The sequence below is a fragment of the Dermochelys coriacea genome, chromosome 10, assembly GCF_009764565.3.
Source record: "Dermochelys coriacea isolate rDerCor1 chromosome 10, rDerCor1.pri.v4, whole genome shotgun sequence".
Lineage (NCBI taxonomy): Eukaryota > Metazoa > Chordata > Testudines > Dermochelyidae > Dermochelys > Dermochelys coriacea.
Window position 1 is genome coordinate 13,543,184 of NC_050077.1, and position 22,602 is coordinate 13,565,785.

A 22,602-nucleotide genomic window follows, 5' to 3' on the forward strand; every position below is an offset into this window, starting at 1 on the left:
CTCAGATGTTCTTGTTAACTGCTGGAAATGGCCTACCTTGCTTGTCACCATGAAAAGTTTTCCTCCCCCCCCCCACTGGTGATGGCTTATCTTAAGTGATCACTCTCCTTACAGTGTGTGTGAGAAAACCCATTGTTACATGTTCTCTGTGTGTGTATATCAATCTCCCCACTATTTTCTGCCAAATGCATCCGATGAAGTGAGCTGTAGCTCATGAAAGCTTATACTCACATAAATTTGTTAGTCTCTAAAGTGCCACAAGTACTCCTTTTCTTTTTGTCTAAAACTTCCCGTCCTTAGTTGCTCAGCTTTCATTCTTTTGTGAAGTTAATTTTACTAGCCCTTTAGTCACCTGAGACTTCCAGGATAAAGGAGATCTGAATTTCTAGTTCTCTCTCCAGTTCCCTGCTCATGCCCTTCCCGTTTAAAAAATAATAAAATGTTTATTGTTTATACGTCATTAGGAGCAAAAACCAATTTCTTCTTTGCAAGTTAACTTTAAATATTGCTGGAAAAAAACAATTAACATTGAGCACTTACATAAGATTTCCAGCGTCAAGAACGTATTCTGGAGTCTAATGAATAGGCATCAATAGAGGAAAAACTAAGAGTAACGCAGTGTGCTAGGAACATCCCTTCTAGATTTCTGACGACAGCTTTGGAAAACTCACAGAAAAATCTGCCCCCACATCCCAGGTTTTATACTGAGCCCAGTTCTTTGGACAATGTTATGTGAATACTCAAGTACAGGCTACCACACGATCAATAAAGCTCAATTATGTATCTCTCTTCTGAGTCTTAAAAAATGTCCCAGACAGGGAAAACATAGGGTGGATGACATAGCAAATACAAGTCTTCTTGATGCCATATTGCACATATTGCTTGATGCACATAACCTGTATTTTAATCTTTATAACTGCTGATCTGAATAGCTTAACATGGAATTGTGTGGTTTCTCTCAAAGGTTTCAACAAGTTTTATTCCACTAGAGGGCAACTGTTTTACACACACACATTTTGTGCAAGGGAAAAAAAAAGAAAATGAAACCTTGAGGACTTTCGTTCAAATGCAATCCAATGGAGTTGCAACCAAATACCATTTTCTTAATTTTGCTAAATTATATTAAGTCACAGAAAGGACCAGTTTAAATATATGTTTTTATCTGACTTAATCTGCAGCTTCCTTACTCAACATTACTGTTTAAGTTTCGTTGTGTCATTTTGGAACAGCATAGTATTTTAAGTAATGTCTGATTGAATTTTGGGGGGCGCAAGGATACATAAGAATGGCCATACTGGGTCAGACCAAAGGTCCATCTAGCTCAGTATCCAGTCTTCTGACAGTGGCCAGTGCCAGATGCCCCAGAGGGAATGAACAGAACAGGTAATCATCAAGTGATCCATCCCTGTCGCCCATTCCCAGCTTCTAGCAAACGGAGGCTAGGGACACATCCCTGCCCATCCTGGCTAATAGCCATCGATGGACCTATCCTCCATGAATTTCTCTAGTTCTTTTTTGAACCCTTTTACAGTCTTAGCCTTCACATCCTCTGGCAAGGAGTTCCAGAGGCTGACTGCGCATTGTGTGAAAAAATACTTCCTTTTGTTTGTTTTAAACCTGCTGCCTATTAATTTCATTTAGTAGCCCCTAGTTCTTGTGTTATGAGGAGTAAATAACACTTCCTTATTTACTTTCTCCACACCAGTCATGATTTTATAGATCTCTATCAGATCCCCACTTAATCGTCTCTTTTCCAAGCTAAAAAGTCCAGTCTTATTAATCTTTTCTCATATAGCAGCCATTCCATATCCCTAATAATTTTTGTTGCCCTTTTCCAATTCCAATATACCTTTTTTGAGATGGAGGCAACCATATCTGCATGCAGTATTCAAGATGTGGGTGTACTATGGATTTATATAGAGGCAATATGGTATTTTTTGTCTTATTATCTATCCCTTTCTTAATGATTCCCAACATTCTGTTTGCTTTTTTGGCTGCTGCTGCACATTGTGTGGATGTTTTCAGAGAACTATCCAGAATGACTCCCAGATCTTTTTCTTGAGTGATCACAGCTAATTTAGACCCCATCATTTTATATGTATAGTTGGGATTATGTTATCCAGTGTGCATTACTTTGCATCAACATTGAATTTCATCTGCCATTTTGTTGCCCAGTCGCCCAGTTTTGGGAGATCCTTTTGTTGCTCTTCGCAGTCTGCCTGGGACTTAACTATCTTCAGTAGTTTTGTATCCTCTGCAAATTTTGCCACCTCACTGTTTATCCCCTTTCCCAGATCATTTATGAAGATGTTGAATAGGACTGGGCCCAGTACAGACCCCTGGGAGACACCACTATTTACCTCTCTCCAGTCTGAAAACTGAGCATTTATTCCTACCCTTTGTTTCCTGTCTTTTAACCAGTTACCAATCCATGAAAGAACCTTCCCTCTTATCCTACAACTTCTTACTTTGCTTAAAGGCCTTTGGTAAGGGATCTTATCAAAGGCTTTCTGAAAATCTAAATACACTGGATCCCCCTTGTCCACATGCTTATTGACCCCCTCAAAGAATTCTAGTATACTGGTGAGGCAGGATTTCCCTTTACAAAAACCATGTTGACTATTCCCAACAAATTATGTTCATCTCTGTGTCTGACAATTTTGTTCTTTACTATAGTTTCAACAGTCTGCCTAGTACTGCAGTCAGGCTTATCGGCCTATAATTGCTGGAGTCACCTCTGGAGACCTTTTTAAAAATTGGTGTCACATTAGCTGTCCTCGTCATTTGGAACAGAAGCTGATTTAAATGATAGGTTACAGAGGACAGTAGTCCTGCAATTTCACATTTGAGTTCCTTCAGAACTCTTGGGTGAATACCAGCTGGTCCTGGTGACTTATCACTGTTTAGTTTATCGATTTGTTCTAAAACCTCTGTCAACCCCTCAATCTGGGACAGTTCCTCAGATTTGTCACCTAAAAAGAATGGCTCAGATTTGGGAATCTCCCTCACATCCTCAACCGTCAAGACCGCTGCAAAGAATTCATTTAGTTTCTCCACAATGGCCTTATCGTCCTTGAGTGCTCCTGTAGCAGCTCAATTGTACACTGGCTGTTTAGCAGGCTGCCTGCTTCTGATGTAGTTAATTTTTTAGCTGTTACTTTTTGAGTCTTTGGCTAGCTGTTCTTCAAATTCTTTTTTGGCCTTCCTAATTATATTTTTACACTTCATTTGCCAGAGTTTATGCTCTTTTCTATTTTCCTCATTAGGATTTAACTTCCACTTTTTAAACGATGCCTTTTTGCCTCTCGCCACTTCTTTTAGTTTGTTGTTTAGCGACAGTGGCACTTTTTTTGTTCTCTTACTGTTTTTTAATTTGGGGTATACATTTAAGTTGAGCCTTGATTATGGTGTCTTTAAAAAGTTTCCATGCAGCTTGCAGGGATTTTACAGAAGCTTGTTTTTATTTGCAACAGTGTGCTGCTACAGACTTGAGTTTACTTTAATACCCATCAGTCCACAACAGAAAGTGAATCTGGATGTTCCACCTGTAGTTGCAGAATATTTAGAGTGCATTTGTCACTACAATTTGCACTAAATGTCAGACAATGTAGAGATTCTACTTTATTCTCAAGGTTCATTACAGCAGGAGTCTTCACTTAAATATATGAACAAAACCCACTGAACTTTGTAATTGACTACCCATTACAAGCGTGGTCCCTTTCTACATATTTAAGTACCCATAAGTAGTTATATGAGGTTGGCTGTGACATATTGTGTGTTCTGCTCTTATGAATGATTGAGGAATTATTTGGTTGTACAACACCGAGAGTGTGTTAGTTAAAGTGCAAAGGATTCTGCACACTAAGGCTGGAATTATGAATACACAAAAGGCCCTATCTACATTGCATTGTTGTTTTATTACTGTAATTTGATAGTGCCCATGCAATGCCTTGCATCTACACACAATAGCCACTGGAGGTGTTTTACAAGCATTGTTTGCAATACCTCAGAAAATGTCTTTAGTAGCTAGGCTCATCTGAATCAGGTAAGCCTAGAATTGTTTCTTCCAAGAGTGGGCAGAAAGCCACTAGGGTTGCAGTTGCTGAGCTAGTCCTCAATTCCACAATGCAGTATCTCATGCTTGGCAGTTACTCTAAAGCTTTTCCTCTCAGGAATAGTTCTGGGTACTATAACTAGTTTTGAAACAATATTTGGTACATCCAGAGTACACATTACAGCTCATGGAGGTGGAGTTATGTCCGTGTAGTAAGACCCTTATATCAGCAGCAGGAAGGCTGTAGTGTAGAATAGACATAATTAGGTCAATAAGCCACTCTATGTCAACCTGTGTAGTGTAGACCAGCCGTAAGGGACAGGAGTTTATGTATCAACAAAGTCTGCCTCCCTTCTGCATGCATAAATCCCTTTTGACAGAAGACAATGAAAGTAAAAGGCAGAGCTTTCTGGAGAGCAGGGAGAGGGTGAAAAGTAGAAGACTACTCTCTAGCATTACCACTCCTGCAGTTCCTGAAAGAATTTCCCACATATTAAATGTTTTTATTTATATATAGTACTGCTCTGCCCTGTGTCCATTTACCATCCTCTTTTCTCACCACAGCTATGGTATATATCCTCATAATAAAGTTGGACTGAACTTCACCTCAGTTTTATGCTGAAATGTATTTGTTTATTAAAAATGTAGAAAAATGGATTTATTCTAAAAGCTGTTACCCTACATTGAATATTCTGGCTAAAATAACTAAACAGATTCAGCATAAATACAGAAAAGAAACTTTATTACTTGTTTTAAATATTACATGCACTTTCAAAAATTAAAACTCTTTATTTAAACATCTCAATAGCATCTTGTCTGTTTGGAGGCAGCAAAGAATACCAAGACAAATATTTTGAAAAGCATTTACAAAAATACATTGCACAAAGTCCTATCTTGCTTCTTTAAAAAATAAGTTAGTGTTATTCAAAATATTCCCACCCCAGATCCTAATTCCAATTTATACAGGATAATTCTGATTTATATATTTAACTTATATGAAACACCTGTACATGTTTTATCTAGCTCTTCTGCATAGGCCATTGGTTCTGTTTCTAGCTGAACTTAAACACCCTTTCTATGGAGATTTTTTAAAAACATTTTGAGGACTATTGTGCAACATACAGAAATCTAATTCAGAAAACCAGTCAGCACCATCATTCATCTTTTTGAAAAATGTAATATAGCACATCTGTAATTAAGTTGACCCAATAAAATGCATTACAACAGCAAGATAAATTTCTCCACGTGAATGTCTTTCAGGAATCTTGTTTATACAGGGTTTCCAGTAACATTCAGAAATAAAATTACAAAATGAGCCTCTAAGTAAGGAGAGCTGTGCAAGAAGTCTATTAAAAAAAATGCAGTCTGTTAATACAATGCAAGTTCCAATTAAATCCAGTAAGATAATGCTGTTGAGTCATTGCTCTAACATTCTTCAATGGGTAATGAATCCTCCACTTCAAGGGTATAAAAATGGAAACATTGTCTAAAGAATGGTATCTAAATATAGTGGCATTGAGTGTGAACCTCTTTTGCAAGTTACTTCACTGCAGAATTGCTTTTTTAAATTAAAAGTTAAGTCTATGACGTGGAACCTATTTTCACTTAGTGCTTCCACAGTACAGCACTTATAAAGTGAGCCCAACTAATCCTGTGCTGAAGAGATTTCTGCACACCAAGATTTTGCTTCTGCAATTTGAGCTCTGAATTAGTCTTATCAAGCAGACCACTAGCCAGACTCTCACCTTGGTATATGAGATAAGCCTACTAAAGGTTAGTATACTGAGTGATTATTCTAACAAGCTAAGTCAAAAGGAAACTAGATAGGAAGAAAACTTAAAATAACTGTAGTGGTTTAAAATCAACCCTGGCTTTTACATTAATGCATGGTTCCATGTTAGAGGAAAGATTTTTATGCCTCTGATGTTTAAACTATTTTTGGTTCCATTCACTTTCCTTGACAGTAACATGTATCATATTCTGCATCTACTCAGGAAGTCCTTTTGGGCCTAGCAACAAGTTCAAAAGTCACGGTCAACTAAAGCATACATTAGCCACAATTAGTGTTTAAAAGTGTTTATATGTTTTGACACAGGGAGCCAGGGTAATAGAAGTGTGCAGATGGGGCCTGTATTAAAAACAGATTTCTAGCTGCAGAAAAAATATCTTATTTAAAAACTGTACATTCAAATGTAATAAAATAAATATCACCTGTTTGCCAACGTGGCTTTTGAACCAGAATAGTTTGCATGCAGTATTTTTCTCAGAATGGACACATTAAAATATAAAGCTGACTGGCAATTACAAGCTGAGCATCAGAGCAGGTATGAGTTTGTATACAATTCTGCTGGCAGTCTTCTGCATTTTACTGAAAAGGAATATTGATCCTGCAGTACATGTCACATATCCTCATCCTTTAAAGATTCCAGTGTTCTAGGTTTTCCAATATATACAAACAGAAAATATACAACAAAAAAGCTGTAGTGTAGTAGTTTATTCAGTAGGTTTTCCATGCACTCTGAACCGATACAGACAGGTGTACTCTGTATGGCCCCAATTAGAAAAAATTCTTAGCTCCACTATCTGGAATACATTTTCATTTTTCTCCTGAAAAAACATGAAAAAAAAAAATCAGACATCACTCACCACTTTACTTTTCTCTGTAGACAACTGATGTTGATCACCGAAAGTTGTTTAAGAGTAGCAGCCAAATCACTACACTGCATGCACCATTAATTGCTTAAGTAGTTAAATTATATACCCAAAAGGTAATCACAATTTATGGATAGTCTCTTGCAATCTACACAAGCTGTCATATTTTCATGGTCTTTGCTTGACTTCCCATGCTATGCTGGAGATCTAGATGAAGTAGAATAATTCTTAATGCTTTTATTTAAAGGCTTGAAAGCAGGCATAAGATTTTTATAGCAGAATAACCTTTAAAATTCTCACAGAGAATTTCAGATGAACAGTGCTACTGTATAGTTTTACTGAGTGAAAGTTACTGATCTAATCCACTGTGTGGTGGGACCAGTTTAACTGTAGTCCAACTGATTTAATATGGATATTGCACACTTCTGATACTGAAAAATATTCTTCATTATGCATGTTTTATGGAAGGCAAAAATAAAAATGCCAAAATGACCCTTCATTTTCAATGGCACAAGTCAGGAATAATGCCATTAAGTTATTGCAGTTATCAGTGCAAGAGTTCAATCAGAATCACATTTCAGAATGCTAGCATTTTGCATACTAGCACACGGGTAGTGAAAGGCATCAGCAAATGTATCAAAGCAGCGTTAAAATTAAATTACTGCTACTACTGCAAGAGGCAAAGTCAAGTGGCTTTGGCAACAGCTATATATTTTCTGTTAATGTGGGCTTACCGTCACTTGAAACATCTGTAGTGACTCTCCTCCTTGATCATAGACGTACTGTCCTAGAAGGGTACCTTCTTCCTGATATTCATCTTCTAGACCCTATCATCAAGAGTTAAACCTTGATTATTTTTATTTTTTTTATTTTTTTTTTTTTTTCAAATTTCAGATAATCAGAATGACAAAACTAAGTTTGGTTGCAGTTATAGTAAGTCACATTCTTAACAGGGGAGGGCAGTACAACCACTAGTTATCATTGTGGAGAAAATAAGGGTTGTCCAGGAATAACAAGAATGAAAAAAAAGGTGGGACCAGGAAAGGGTGGGATTGAAGACGACTGGAATGGGTACCAATGCTCACTATTTTACATATTTCATGTCAATTGAAAATAAAAAACAGTTTCCAGAAGTCAAAATGGACCATGACTGTGCCATACAGTTGTAGACTACTGTTATGTGACAGTGCCTGAAAGGATTATGATTCATTCCTTTTATGAAGGCGTACAGTGCTTCGACTTGAAGATCACTTTAGATAATCATCACACAAGTGTAATAAGTTTGATTACTTTGCTTTAATGCACTTCTCTGTAAACTAGATGGGTAAAATAACGGAAGCATTAGAATTTTTAAAAATACTTAGCTTTTATACATTATTTCTCATTCAGAGATCTCAAAACTACAAAAAGAGGTAAATTTAAGAGCAATAAATGTAAATATTAAAATAGAGGGCTGTTTTACACTAACTACTATTTTAAATTGTGAATAGTTGTTCTACTCAAATTATCCAAACAGAACAAAAACATTTAATACCTTAACTTTACCAGAAAAAGACTTACATATACTGAGAAATCCTTAGGAGCACTCGTGATATTTCCTGTTGGTGAAAGAGTTTTTGGTATATGTTCCAACGTAAAGGCTGTTGGGTAGATCATCATAGAAAGTCTAACTACAATGTATCCCTGTGATCCTTTGAATGCCCAGCAGTTTCCTGGATATATGTCAGGCTAAAGAGGGGGTAGGGGAGAAAATTATTGAATATATTGGTAAAACATTCTAATGAATTGAGTTATTAAAGTTTAGTTTGATTAGGTTATGCCACTGATTATACTTTGTACCCTGTTACACGAAAAACAATTCTGTCTATTTTAAAGAGAGTTTGGGTCAAATTACCAGATCAAAAAACATTGTTTGCAAGAAGCAGGATATTTCTCCTCTGCAATATCAGAAAGTATCAATTCTCATTTTTCTACAATAGCTGAATGGACATTTTCTTGATTCAAAAATTTGAGAGAACATGCACTACAGGTATATTTAAATTATTCACTGTACAGAAAGACAGAAAACATGACTACCAGATAAGTATTTTCAGTAATGAAAGAAAATTTTATTCTCAAATATGTTTTGCAGTGGCTAGTAGTTGGTGTTCTGGTGCAAGAGGCTGACAATACAAGTTACAAGTTATTCCTCACCTTTGTTGGGGGGAAAAACCCTTAATATTATGTATTCAAAGTAGTCTGAAAAAAGTTAGATGTTAGACATAAAGGACAGCATTGAATAGGTGAATAAACCAACTTTGACATTTAAATTATATCTCCAGAAGCATTATTGTCATACAATATGGCTATAAGTATGCAAGAGTTAAGAAGAAGCCAAAAGCAATTTTTGTTGTTGATAGAATTATAAAAATGTAGGGCTGGAAGGGACCTCAAGAAGTCATCAAGTCCAGCCCACTGTACTGAGGCAGGAACAACTAAACTAAACATCCCTGACAGAGGGTTGTCCAACCTGTTCTTAAAAAATTAATTACAGGGATTCCACAATCTTCCAGGGAAGCCTCTTCTAGTTCTAACTCTTCTACCCTTCTAGTTCCTAATATCGAACCTAAATTTTTCATGCTGCAAATTAAGTCAATTATATCTTGTCCTACCATCACTGGACATGGAGAACAATTGACCATACTCTTCTTTATTTCAGCCCTTAACAGATTTGAAGACTCATTGGGTCCCCTGTCAGTATTCTTTTCTCAAAACTAAACATGTCCGGGTTTTTTAACCTTTCCTCACAGGCCAGGTTTTCTAAACCTTTGCTAATTTTTGTTGCTTTCTTCTGGACTCTCTTCAATTTGTCCACATCTTTCCTAAAGTGTGGCATCCAGAATAGGACACAATTCTCCAGCTGAGGCCTCACTAGTGCTAAGTAGAGCAGGACAATTATCTCCTGTGTCTTAAATATAACACTCCCGTTAATAGAAAAGGAGGACTTGTAGCACCTTAGAGACTTAACAAATTTATTAGAGCATAAGCTTTTGTGAGCAGACACAGACTAACACGGCTGCTACTCTGACTCCTGTTAATACACCCCAGAATGATATTAGCTTTTTTTTTTTTTGGCAACTTAAATCACATTGTAGGTTTATATTCAATTTGTGTTCCACTATAACCCCCAGATCCTTTTCAGCAATACCACCTAGCCAATTATTCCCCATTTTGTAGCTGTGCATGTAATTTTTCCTTCCTAAGTGAAGGTCTTTGCACTTATCTTTACTGAATTTCATCTTAATGAATTCAGATCAATTCTCCAATTTGTCAAGGATCTTTTGAATTCTATTTCTAGCCTCCAAAAGGCGAGCAACTCCCCCCTCCCCAGAGCTTGGTGTCATCTGCAAAGTTGACAAGCATATTCACCATCCCATTATCCAGGTCATTAAAATAAAAACATTGAATAGTACTGGACCCAGGACTGACCCCTGCGGAACTCTTTAAGATACACCCTCCCAATCTGACCGTGAACCATTGATGATAACTCTGATTATGGTTTTACAACCAGTTGTGCACCTTACTTGTAGTAAATTAATCTATACCATGTTTCCCCAGTTTGCTTATGAGAATGTCCTGTGGGACAGCATCAAAAGCCTTACTAAAAATCAAAATACATCACGTCTACTGCTTCCCCCCGATCCACTAGGCCAGAAAAACCTATAGAAGAAAGAAATTAGGTTGGTTTGGCATGATTTGTTCTTGACAAATCCATGCTAACTATTCCTTATAATCCTATTATCCTCTAGGTGCTTACAAATGGATTGTTTATTAAATCATTCCAGTATCTTCCTAGTTTCCTAACCTTTTGAAGTTAGACTGACTGATCTATAATTCCTAGGGTCCTCTTTGTTATCTTTTTTTAAGACAGGTGCTATGTTTGCCCTTCTCCAGTCTTCTGGGACCTCACCTGTCCTCTATGAGTTCTCCAAGATAACTAATAACAGTTCAAAGACTGTTTTAGCTAGTTCCTTAAGTACTCTAGGATGAACTTTTGAGTTGAGGTGCTTACTTGAATATATCTATCTAACAAATATTCTTTAACCTGTTCTTCCGCTATTTTGGTCTGCGTTCCTTTCCCCTTGTTAATATTGTGTTGAATATCTGGTCACCTTTGACTTTTTTTTGTAAAGACAAACAAAATAGGTATTAAAACACCTCAACCTTCTTGATGTCATCAGTTATTAGCTCTCTTTCCTCACTAAGTAGAGGACCTACACTTTCCTTAGCCTTTCTACTGCTCCTAACGTATTTAAAAAACCTCTTCTTATTGCCTTATGTCCCTTATTAGATGTAACTAATTTTGTGCCTTACCCTTTTTGACATTGTCCCCACTATACCCCCTAGCAGTTGGGGTTCTACATAAAAGTTATAGCCAGTCTTGTCAAAAGCGATTAGTGATCTCCGTGCCGAAACTGATTCTCCCCAAAGTGGCGTAAATTTCATAGGATGTGTGCCCAGAAATTTCTGAAAACCAGGCCTTCTTTCAAATGTTTCAAGCTAGACAACCAAAAAACAGAGGTGTTCAAAACCACTAATGACAGGCCTTGGTCTGTGCTTATTTCCTCTCATTTTTAGAGAAAATTCTCCTTGGGCTGGCCCTCTGGACAAGGCCTATGCACCTCCTTAGTCACATTAAATCCTCCAAATAGGGCTTAAGTGTGATTTAAAATGGTGACTAGGCCTTGTGTAGGCTCTCTGCACAGGGTTCTATTCTCAGCAGAAATGAAGTTCCAGATGCATCTTCTATTTCAAGAAAAATTCTGGTATCCAAAGTTTCTTGACAGTGTAGCTTTAAAACACAACTTTCATAGCACAATGGGGTCCTGGTCCATGATTTGGTGCTACAGAAATACAAACAAACATCAGGATTTTAGGTATATTCTGCTTTTCATTACCTGGATTACCACTCTGGGAGACTGAGAGAAATACCACAAAGGAATCCCAAAGAGACTAATTAGAGCTGTTTTGGTCTCGTAGGTCTCAGAACAGCGAGTACTCAGAATGCTGCCACCTTAAAAAGAAAAGTCAGGTTAAAACACACATAATGAAGTGTTTCCATTTTTCATCAGGTAACTAGTCTTGCTTTCAGTAAAATATTGTTCCAAATTGAACACGCCAGTGATTCTTTTCAAACAAGTATTCAAATCCTGTTAAATTCTAGTAACTTTCCTGTAAACACTGTTATTTTAATGCAAGCATCCTGTCCCCAGATTAGAGTTTTACATTAAGGAAGCTGTACCCCACTTTTCAAATAGTAGCATATTTCTCAGAAAATAAGTACTATTTTCAGCTTGAAATGAAAATGTATTTTTGAAAAAGAGGTTTAAAAAACTGAACAGATATGTGCTTTTTCAGTAAGTTCATGTTCATAATATGTATACCATACAAAATAGCTATTCTCACTTAATTATCCCTCAGTATTTTCTTTTAAAGCATCTTCAAACTTGTGCCATACTTCTTACTTCAAGTATATCAGTGTGTTTCCACAGTGCAACCAGAAGTTCAGAGTTAAGTTTGTATGCACTTTTTATGGTGTGTACTATTAACATCCAACTCAACAAAATAATACAAAATATATAGTATTCCTATTGTTTGTCAAGCACTGGACACAATTCTTGATTTACTGCAAAAATTGACAACTCAGATTACATTGCTGTAAATAGCAGACTGATCTATTTATAGCTTTTCTGCTATATTTACCTCCAGATTCTAAAGCAAAGTCCACCATACCAGTCTTGTCTTGAGAATAGAGTTTCAATGCATTATTTACAATAATGCGTGCTTGCTACAGATATTGGGGAAGAGAGAGAGAGTATGGAAAAAGAAAACATGTTTGGTATTAGATATACGTGCATTCAACAGACTTTAAGAACTAAGATAGTATAAACACTTAATAAAATCATACTATATTGAAACCAATATCTTTAAGATACATTGACTGGCACTCATCAAAAATTGGCTAGACTATGATCATCACACTAGATCACTCTGAATGGCATTTTTGTAAGTCTCAGTCTTCTCCCATTAGGTTATATTTTATTTTTCTTTATACTTTAGGTATTTCTCAGCTTCCAAGATAGCATGGTTTGACAGGCATTACAGATCATAAAGGGTAACGGAATTTACTTTATATTTCTTTATTGCATCCAATATGACTACTTGTTTTAGGATAGGAATAATACTTTTCTAAGAAACAAGACTAGAAAGTCTATTGTAACTACCTAATTAACAATCCACCAGAGGAGACTGCTGACTGAAGCATAAGGCCACATCTACACTACAAATTCTGGTTGATGCAAATTACATCAGCATACAGCTGCCCATGTTAGTACACTGCTTGTGTATATTTGGCTGCTTGTGTCTGCACTGCATGTACTCAGGAGTGCTTGTGTCAAAGTAGAGTGCAGTGCACCACAGGAAGGCATCCCAGTGTGCCCCACACACTACCTCATTGCAAAAATTTCCCAAAAAGATTTTAGCTATGTGTTGTGAAATAGAAATGAATCATGCAGGGACCTCTGGGAGTGAGAGGTCAAGTTCCTGCATACAACTTTCTCCATCCCATAATGCTATCCATATCCCGTAATCTTCATGCCTTTTTTTTTTTTTTTTTTTTTAAAAGAATCCAACAAACCCCCACAACCCTTTTCTGCATTGGTCATCTCTGACAAAAACATGGAGCCCATGCAGCTCTGCACTGTCCTTATGAATGTTGTAAATACAGGATGCAAGAACTCCTGGTATCTGCAGACCCGGAGAAAGAACTGCAGTACTTGGGGACATGACGATTTCTTCAAGGACAGACTGTTAAGGGACAGAGTGAAAAACAATTCAAGGTTGCTGGTGGTGTTCACCAAGTAGCTGCAGAAAGTGGAGTGGCCCTTCTGGGCCTGAGAAATGAGCACTGACTGGTGAGATGCATCGCAATGCAGGTATAGGACGAGATGCAGTAGCTGCAGAATTTTCAAATGTCTGCCCCAGCCCTCCAGCGCAGGGACACCAGAATAAGAGCTGTGATGACAGTTAAGAAGCGAATGGCAATTACACTTGGAAGCTTGCAATGCTGGATTAGTACTTGTCAGTGGAAAATCATTTTGGAGTTAGAAAATCCACACTGGGGGCCATTAATAGTATCCTGCTATGCAGGACTGACTCTCAGTAACATACAGGATTCAGTGGATGGATTTGCAGCAGTGGGATTCCCAAACTGCAGTGGGGCAATACTTGGCATGCATATCCCTATTTTGGGACCAGCCCACCTTGCCACAGAGTACATCCACAGAAAAGGCTTACTTTTCTATGACTATGCATGTGTTGATGGATCACCAGGGATGCTCCACTGATATAAATGGGCGCTGGTCAGAGAAGATGTATGACACTCACATCTTTAAGAACATAGGACTGTTCAAAAAGCTGAAAACAGATATTCTTTCCCAACTAGCAAATCATCATTGGCAATACTGAAATCCCTATAACGATACTGGAGGACCCTGCCTACCCCTTGTTCCCATGGTTCACTAAAAGCCACCTTGACAGTACACAGGAAAGATTTAACCACCAGCTCAGTGTTTAAAGGAGGACAGTTGAAAGTGCTTTCGATAGATTGAAGGGACACTGGTGTGTTTATTTCCAATACTGAATTTCGGGGGGGGGGGGAGTATCCCAATGGTTATAGCTGCTTGCTATGCCTCGTATAATATCTCTGAGGCAAAGGGAAAAAGCTGCCAGGGTGGAGGTGGAATGGCTGTCTGCCAAGCGTGAACAGCAAGACATAAGGGCTTAATGTGGAACTATGCAGTTGTAGAAGACTTTGAAAGAGCACTTTAATAGTCACCTACATTAATGCACCATGTTGGACTGTGCTGAGCCCCCAAACCAGTAGGGCCAGTTAGGAATTGTGTAGTGCTAGTAGTACATTTATACATATTACACTGTCTTTTAGTGAACCTATGAATTACATGCAGCTTGCTGTACATTTATACATATGACTAGTGTTTTGTTGAACCTGGTGTTTTGTTGAACCTATGAGTTCTGTGGGGTGCCATAAACTTAAAAGTACTGGGTGCTTGAGTACCACTATGCATTTTGCAGTAGGAGAGGTGAACTAAATTTATTTTTAAAAATATTATATATATTTTTAAATAGAAATGTATTGAGTGACAAAAACAGTGCAAAATAACCAATGTGCATATAAAAAAGGACAATACAAGCTTCTTACATATATTAATGGAAGAGAATTTTAAAATCAGAAAGCAGCAAACATTTCTGTCCATTTCAGTGCACAAGTGCAGTCTATTCTGGCTACACAAAGCAACTGTGGCTTTCCTAGGACAGTGTATGTAAAGCTGTAGTTTTCCTTACTATCCACCAGCATGGAGTGGTAGCCGTAGGGATGGGGCTCAGGATGCCAAGTGGAATGTTGGGGTATATGGGAAGCTGCCACCATGGAGTTCTCCAGGGACTGCAAAGGGTGGCGAGTTGATGATTACTGGACTTGTAGGTCAACCAGAGTCTGCAGCTTTTATGTTTGTTGCCTAAGAAGCTCTCTCCTTTTCCTGCTGGGATTCCTGGGTCTTTCTCCATTTTCTCCTGTCCTCTCTGTCCCTCTCCATGCCGTCTGCCACACTGGCCATACAGACCTTTGTTTGCAGTCTGATGCATCACTGGCTTGCAGGATCTCACTAGCCCTCTTCTTTCTTCTCCTCAGGGTTCCAATGGTGTGGAGGGGGCCAAAATGGAGCAGCTACAGATGAAACAGAGATATGTATCATTGGATTTACAGTTGCAACAGAAAGGGAAAGATACAAGTTTCAAAATCCCCTGCCCTTATTCCCATAATTTTTTTTAATGACATGCTTATTGACACTTCAGCTTTGGAGTATCTCTGCACAGCACTGCTCTCCAGTCTCAGCCACGGTGTGCATGGCTCAGCAGGGGCAAAGGAGGAGCGTGGGGAGGCAGGCACTAAGATTTTTGGTTGCATGAAACAAAACTTCAATCCCTTTCTCCATGGATATGAGTATAGGACAATGGTGCTAAATATTGGCACTCTTCTCAACAGGAAGTGGCGATTTTATATTATCTCACTTCTGAGAGTAACAAAGGCAGAGAGAGAGCACAGCTGCTGCTGGCATCCCAAAGCCAACCGGGTCCATATGCTGCTAGCCTGTTTACTGCAACTGTGCCAGCAGAACTCCTTACGGAGGTGTGTGGGTAAGTGTCCTGTGATGGAGGAATAACAAAGTCAGCCATCCCTAGAAACCTTTGGGGGATAACTGCAGAGTATATTCATGAAAGTGTCAGATTTCTCAGGAGGATGCAAGGAACACCTCTATGTACATAAACTGCTCCCTCTCTCCTCCCACCCACACCTAACCAAACAGGGGAGTGAAATGCAGATACCAACTCTACCTGTTTGTTGTACTGCTATCTCTTCTCATAGTCAAACAAACAATAAAAATAACAGATGCCTATGCCTTGTTTACTTGGGGATGGGCTGGTCTCCATCTTTATGTTTAAACACTGTAAGGGAAAATGCACACACTTACCCAAGGTTTCTTTCCCTTCATCAGGTTCATCAGTTCTTTGCTGATGGGACTGGCCAGACCGACGTGGAGTCTTGAACAGGTCCTGGCTCATGGCATAGCTGGACCCTCAGCCCTGCCATGTCTCCCGACTCCTCCTCATTGTTCACAGACTGGGTCTCTGTCTCAGGCTCCTTTGAGGTATTTACAGTAGTCTGCAGGATGCTGGTAGGAACTCTGCCAACCCTGACATGCAGCTTGTTGTAAAAGCAGGAGATCTGTGGCTCAGCACCAGATCAAATGTTGGCCTTCCTGGCCTTGTGGTATGCCTGCTACAGTTCTTTCACTTTCATGTGGCACTGCTGCTGATCCCTGTCATACGCCATTGCCTGCATCCCCCATGCAATTATTTCACAGATGTCCATGTTTCTGTAGCTGGTCCATAGCTGCGTTTGAAAAACCCTCCTCTTCTTCCCACAGGCCCAGGAGATCTAATACCTCGTCTACTCCAGACAGAAACATGTCTAATGCACGGATCGGACATGGTTGATAGGGCAGTTACACAAAAGGGAGAACTGCTAGATGTGCTTGCCAAGCTGGGCAATCAGGAAAAGGCATTTCAAAAATAAAGTGGGTTTTTGCAAGTGGGAAGGTAGATTCCAGTCTCTGTAACCCCTGGACAGTGGAGTTCACAGTGGGTCCAGGACAGTCACTATCAGGCATTGTGAGAAAGCTATTGGAGTACTGTTAGATTGACATATGTCACAGTGTCTAGACTTACACTGCATCAACTCAGTAAGTCAACCGTGGCTCAATGCTATTCATGGAGATGGATTTATGGCGTTGTTTTAACAGGGCATTTACGTCAGCTGGAGACAAATTTGAGCATAGATGCATGTGCAAATTGGCTGATGCAAAGTGACTTACATCGACCTAACTTCGTAGTGTAGATCAGGCCAAAGTTGTATCACCACAAAAAAATATATAAAGGACGTTATTTTTGGGCAACACGTGCACCCAAACAGTGCTGTCCACAATCAAAAGCTACAAGATCTTATTTAAACTGCTACTGAAACAGTGGAAAACCAAAGTGAAATCTTTGACAGCTCTTTAGATATTATATAAAGCACAATTTCAATGCATTTTAGATTTTTCTTAACTGCCATTAAACTTCTAAACTATCTCCTTCAAACTTCCTATTTGAAACCTATTTCATTAACTTGTTATATTTAGACATGACAAATTATGTACTATAATAAAATCCTTTAAAAACAACTTTTACCCTAGGTAACAATAGCTATCAACTTATGAACCAAACTTTTCAACATTTTAGAATGCTTACCGCTTCTGTGATGCCAGAAGTCACTGCATTATTTACTGCACTTGTTACTACTTCAGAGGTTGGCTTTTGGTTTGTAATAGACATGTGGAGAGTAATATTCTTGAGGATTTGCAGCTCTATATCTTGTAACAAAACCTGCAGATCGCTCTTGCTCACAAATTTGGATGTTAGCCATTGGAGTAGTGATTCAGAAAAGTCTTCTTGTCGGTCACCAAAAAACATAAGTTTGACAGATTCTTTGACCTGGGCATCTACCTAGTAAAATCCATCAATAAGTAACAGTTACTACTCTTTCAAAATAATTTAATCCTCAAATCATTTGAAGTAATAAAATGAACAGTTGTGTAACTGGTATGCTTAAAATCCTCAAGTTTTTCAGAGCTGCAAATAAATGTAGCTTTCATATATCTCCATCTTTGTAAAGCACTTCAGTAAAAACTCCTTCATTGGCATAGCATGCCTTCGGGTAGTGGATGGGAGAGGAATCTTGTAACACAGGAGATGTACTCTTGGAACAGCTGGTGGGATGGGGAGAGAAGAACCTAAAAGAGTTTAACACACACCCTGCCTTGCCAAACTACTGCCAAAGTTACTGGTTATGTTAAACTTATCTGGTTATATCAATGTCAGTTTCTTGTGTGCGCGCCTCACCATTATTCAGTACTGCAAGCACATATGACATGGTGGTCTCAGTTAAGATTAAGTTGACATAAAAATACTTCACAACATCACTACGTTTGTCACTTTATTTTAATCCCAATAAGTAGACGGAGCTACTCAGCTATACTCAAGACGCTATTCAGAGGCTGGGTAAATTCATAGCCAGAGAATATGTGAAAGACATTCCTTTTCATAAAAGAAGTTGGCAGACAAATTAAGATACACACAGAATGACCTATCAAAATAAATAATCAAAATTACCTGAAATGACAAAACAAAAAGAATATACTAGACCCTTTTTCTACATGCAGAACCATAAATTAGATCAAACATATGAGAAAATACAGCTACCTAATCAGCCCTCTCTGCTCCACAAATATTATCATCTTCCTGTACTCCGACTGAAACCACCACCACCACCACCACCACCACCACCACTCCTCCTCCTCCCACCCCTCTGGAATTAATAGTGTAAGATACAAATGTAAAAAGGTCCTTAATCTGAAGAAACAGATTAATAGTTTAGTAAATGGTCTAAAGTAAAAATATCGAGAACAAACAAAAACATAACACTGAATTAGACAAACTAAATATGGAAGTCTGCGAATAAAGAATTCCCACCTTCCCTTTTAAAATCATAAGTAGAGAAAGTCAGGCTAAATTACCGCAAGAAACTATTTCAAGAATTGTGCATTAAACCAAGAGACAAGTTATGTACTGTAGGTTGTATTTTGTTGCTAAAGCTGTTTGATCATCTTGAGAGAAAAAACTCTACACATCTATATGAAATCCAGATTGCTCAACAACTCAAAAAGCTAAGGAGATCCAAACTGGTCACTTGATCTGGCAGTGAAATAAATGTCTTACAAATTGCTAGCAAACTATGTGCAGTTTACATCTTCAGGGCTCGGATACACTTTATTATCTTTTATGCTGGCCGCTAAGATTCCTTAAAGGAGGCACCATAAAGGCCAACGAAAAAAGGAAGTGCTAAGTGCATACAGCCAGGCTGAAATGTTTTTTCTGAAATACAGGGCTTGACTTCAACAAGAATACATATGAAGATTGATTAATATTTCACATGTGTGGGTTCACAGCTGCATTAATCACATATTCTTCAATTTTATATCTCATAAGTAGCCAGATAAGTTTTTAGCACTTCCAATGTTATATCAATTATTTTGAGATGAACTCCACTGTCAATGGAATAGAAGCCTAGATTCTGATGAAGGAGGTCATGTGCTTGAAAGCGACCAAATGAGTAAGTATTTAATGGCCTTTTAATAACTATGGAATAGACATCACAAATCCACATTACCCCCTTATGTCAATTCTCTCATGTTGTTCCAATTTACAATTACAGATTTAATGCTGCAAATGAAGAAAGAGAGGTGCTATATTTGTACATTACTTAAACCAATTCAGTTGAACTATTGCTTTACAACCATATTTTATTGCATTTCTGTATTTGTACAAATTAGCTGGACACAGAAAAACATATACCAATTACTACATTAGAGCATATACTAAGTATATACACAAAACCAATGTAATATATTTACTCTCTGTGCTTTTAATTCCATTTAAGATTTAGGTTTATCCCTTGTTATGTGTAAGTGTCTAGTAAGATTAGAACCTGCTACCTCAAAAATCAGTATTACTGTTTAAATTAGCATACCGTTGTCTTTTGGAAGTGTTTTATTCAGTGTAATCAAACAAATATGAGTAGAGTGTATTTTCTGTGGAGACTCCACTGAAAATTGCAAGAGTTTTATAGTGATGCAACTGTAGAACTTACCTTTTCATGAATTGTATCTACTTTTTCACAGCTGGTCTTCAAGTCTTGTGGAGTTAACAGTTCTGATTTCATGTGAGCCAACTCTAGTTCTAGTTGTTTAACCTTGGATAAGAGGTGCTGGTTTTGCTCATCACTTCCACTGGTAAACCCAAAAAAAGTCATAATTTAAGAGCAAGAGGTCAGAACAAATCACACAACTTAAAATTAAATCAAATATTTGATAGAATAAGACATTTGTCTAATACATAGAGTGAACAACTTCACGGTAAAACCAAAAATAGACTTTGTGACCCTATTAATGCATGACCTTCAAATTAATAACTATTTATTTAAAAGATAGTCATACTAAATATCTGTTTTAAATCAATATATTCTGAAGCGTTGATCCAAACTAGAATATCTCTATGGGATTTTACTTAGTTGGTAATGCAATATTAGGACATAAGTAGGTTTGTGAGATTCTGTAAGGTTTCTATAGAACCAGAGTTGATGTCTTTTTACATGAATTTGCCATATTATTTTAGTGGAGGATACAGTATTTCATCTCCATTAACTAGTTTAAAACTCGGTCTCAATTATAGTATGGTTAAATCAGGCCTCAAAGTAGTATTTCAAAACAATACAAAATCAATGGGAATTGTATGATAAGAGAAAATAAATCAACTATATCATTTTAAAGCTATTAGTTGAATTCTTATTTAAAATGATGTACAGTCAGTTCTAGCACACCATTTCTGTAGCCTATAGGACTAACCTGCTTGCTTATTTGCATCTCTCTCTCTCTCTCTCTATATATATACACATATCTTTTCTTATAGCTTAAGTATTTGGTTTATTGTAATAGGTTTATGGATTTATATTAAAGTAAGTTTGGCTGTAATGCCACAGACCTACAGGCCACATCCTGTATGTTAAGCTTAGGCAAATTTAGCATATCTATATTAAAACCTTTTACCCAGAAAGCAAAGTTGACCTATATCTTGTTACCTAAATAGATAAGTCTCCACGCATATGTCTAGGACCTTTTATCTAGACCAAAAGACAATGGAAGAATGGTATAGGGGGGTTTTCAGTGTTGTACCCACAGAATTAATTGGTATACCACAAGAAAATGTATATGCATATATATGGGTCATCAATACGCACAAATATACTAGCCTATGGAGTAAGCGTACCCTAATATTTTGTGGGCAAGGAATGAAATTTGGGCATAGGAGGAAGGATTTCCAGCACTTGTGACCTATGAAAGAGGTGATCCACGTCGCTAGAGTATTCTCACTTACTCTGTCTTACTTACACTCACTCTATTCTGTATACTATGACTACTATTATTAGTAGGCTATACTTGTTCTTCTTAAATTTTAAGTTTCAAGGGAACTAGGCTAAGCTTGGTCTCCCTAAGTTTTATTCTTAATTTGTTTATTTATTAGGTTTTGATTTTAAGTTTTAAGTTAGTCAAGTAAACCCTAAGTTAGTTTTGATAGCTTTTATTATTAGTTTCTTCTAAGCACTGCATCTCACACTGAAGAATTGAAAAACCTGAACCGCAAGGCTGGTCCTGTGTCTCTTACCACCAGGTTATTGAGGAAGGGTGTGAGTATATTAAAAAGCTTTGTTGCATATAATACTAGATTATCATATGTATCTTTTGAATAGCAGTAATGCAACTGTAACTTTGTAACTCTGATTATTTTACCACTGAATTACTATTTCACTGATTTTAATAAAAAGTCTTTACGAATATATCTGTCTCAGTGCGAGCTTCCTGTCATACCCCCGAGGGTCCTTTATAAATTCTGTGGAGCCTGATTTGGGACAAGAACTTTTATCTTCTGATCAAACAAACTGGTGAGTCTAAAACCCATAGTATTAATATTAATCATTATTATTAATATTAATTAACTTAATTCAATTAAATAAAATAAAAATTAACTTGATAAATTCATATCATTAGGACACCCTAAATCAGGCTACACTGCTTCTCAAACTAATTGAGTCTTTGAGAAAAATGCTGCTCTGTCCTAGTAGCATGTGATTCAAAAATAGAAATTAAGATGATTGACAAACTGAATGTAGGTGAAATTAAGATGGTATACAGATTGAATTTGTTTGAGTCCCCTGGAATCAGAACTGGTCTCAGCACATTTTCTTTAAGCATACTGCTTAAACACTTAGCAAGTGGCCTCTGAGGAAATTCCAAAAATCTTCACTCTTGGGAGCTGTCAGGAATTTTTTTGTCAAGATGTTTGTCGGAAAATGCCAGTTACTCAAAACCGAAGCTTTTTGTGGAAATGTGTTAATTTTCACAAAATTTTTGTCAGGAAAAACTTCTCAGATGTAGGATGGAAATTCTAGCCAAAAAACAAGAGACACCCACACCACATTAGTCAGTACCCTAGTGGTTTTGACACTCATCTAGGATGTTGGCTCCTCAGCTTCAAGTTCCTATTCTTCCTGATTCAGAACATGGACTTGTATACGGGTTTCCCACATCACAAGTTAAGTGTCCAAACCACTGCTTTACAGTCAG

General features: G+C 37.6%; 1 protein-coding gene and 1 long non-coding RNA gene across 51 annotated transcripts in view; both read right to left on the reverse strand.

Annotated features, from left to right (window-relative positions):
* Positions 1-4,779: 4,779 nt before the first annotated feature.
* Positions 4,780-22,602, reverse strand: part of SUN1 (Sad1 and UNC84 domain containing 1) — a 60,088-nt gene continuing 42,265 nt past the window's right edge. For all 50 annotated transcript variants that reach the window (XM_043494099.1, XM_043494090.1, XM_043494088.1 and 47 more), the window contains 7 exons: positions 20,073-20,211; positions 17,615-17,869; positions 12,449-12,533; positions 11,644-11,759; positions 8,267-8,434; positions 7,441-7,533; positions 4,780-6,661 (listed from right to left, as the gene is read on the reverse strand). In XM_043494099.1, coding sequence (XP_043350034.1) covers positions 6,548-6,661; positions 7,441-7,533; positions 8,267-8,434; positions 11,644-11,759; positions 12,449-12,533; positions 17,615-17,869; positions 20,073-20,211 — 970 coding nt within the window. In that variant the 3' untranslated portion in view covers positions 4,780-6,547. The remainder of the gene's footprint in view (positions 6,662-7,440; positions 7,534-8,266; positions 8,435-11,643; positions 11,760-12,448; positions 12,534-17,614; positions 17,870-20,072; positions 20,212-22,602) is intronic.
* LOC122456146 lies at positions 10,116-11,637 on the reverse strand. The gene is made up of 2 exons (XR_006274835.1): positions 11,007-11,637; positions 10,116-10,573 (listed from the first exon to the last, which is right to left on the reverse strand). It is a non-coding gene; the product is annotated as an uncharacterized LOC122456146 (long non-coding RNA).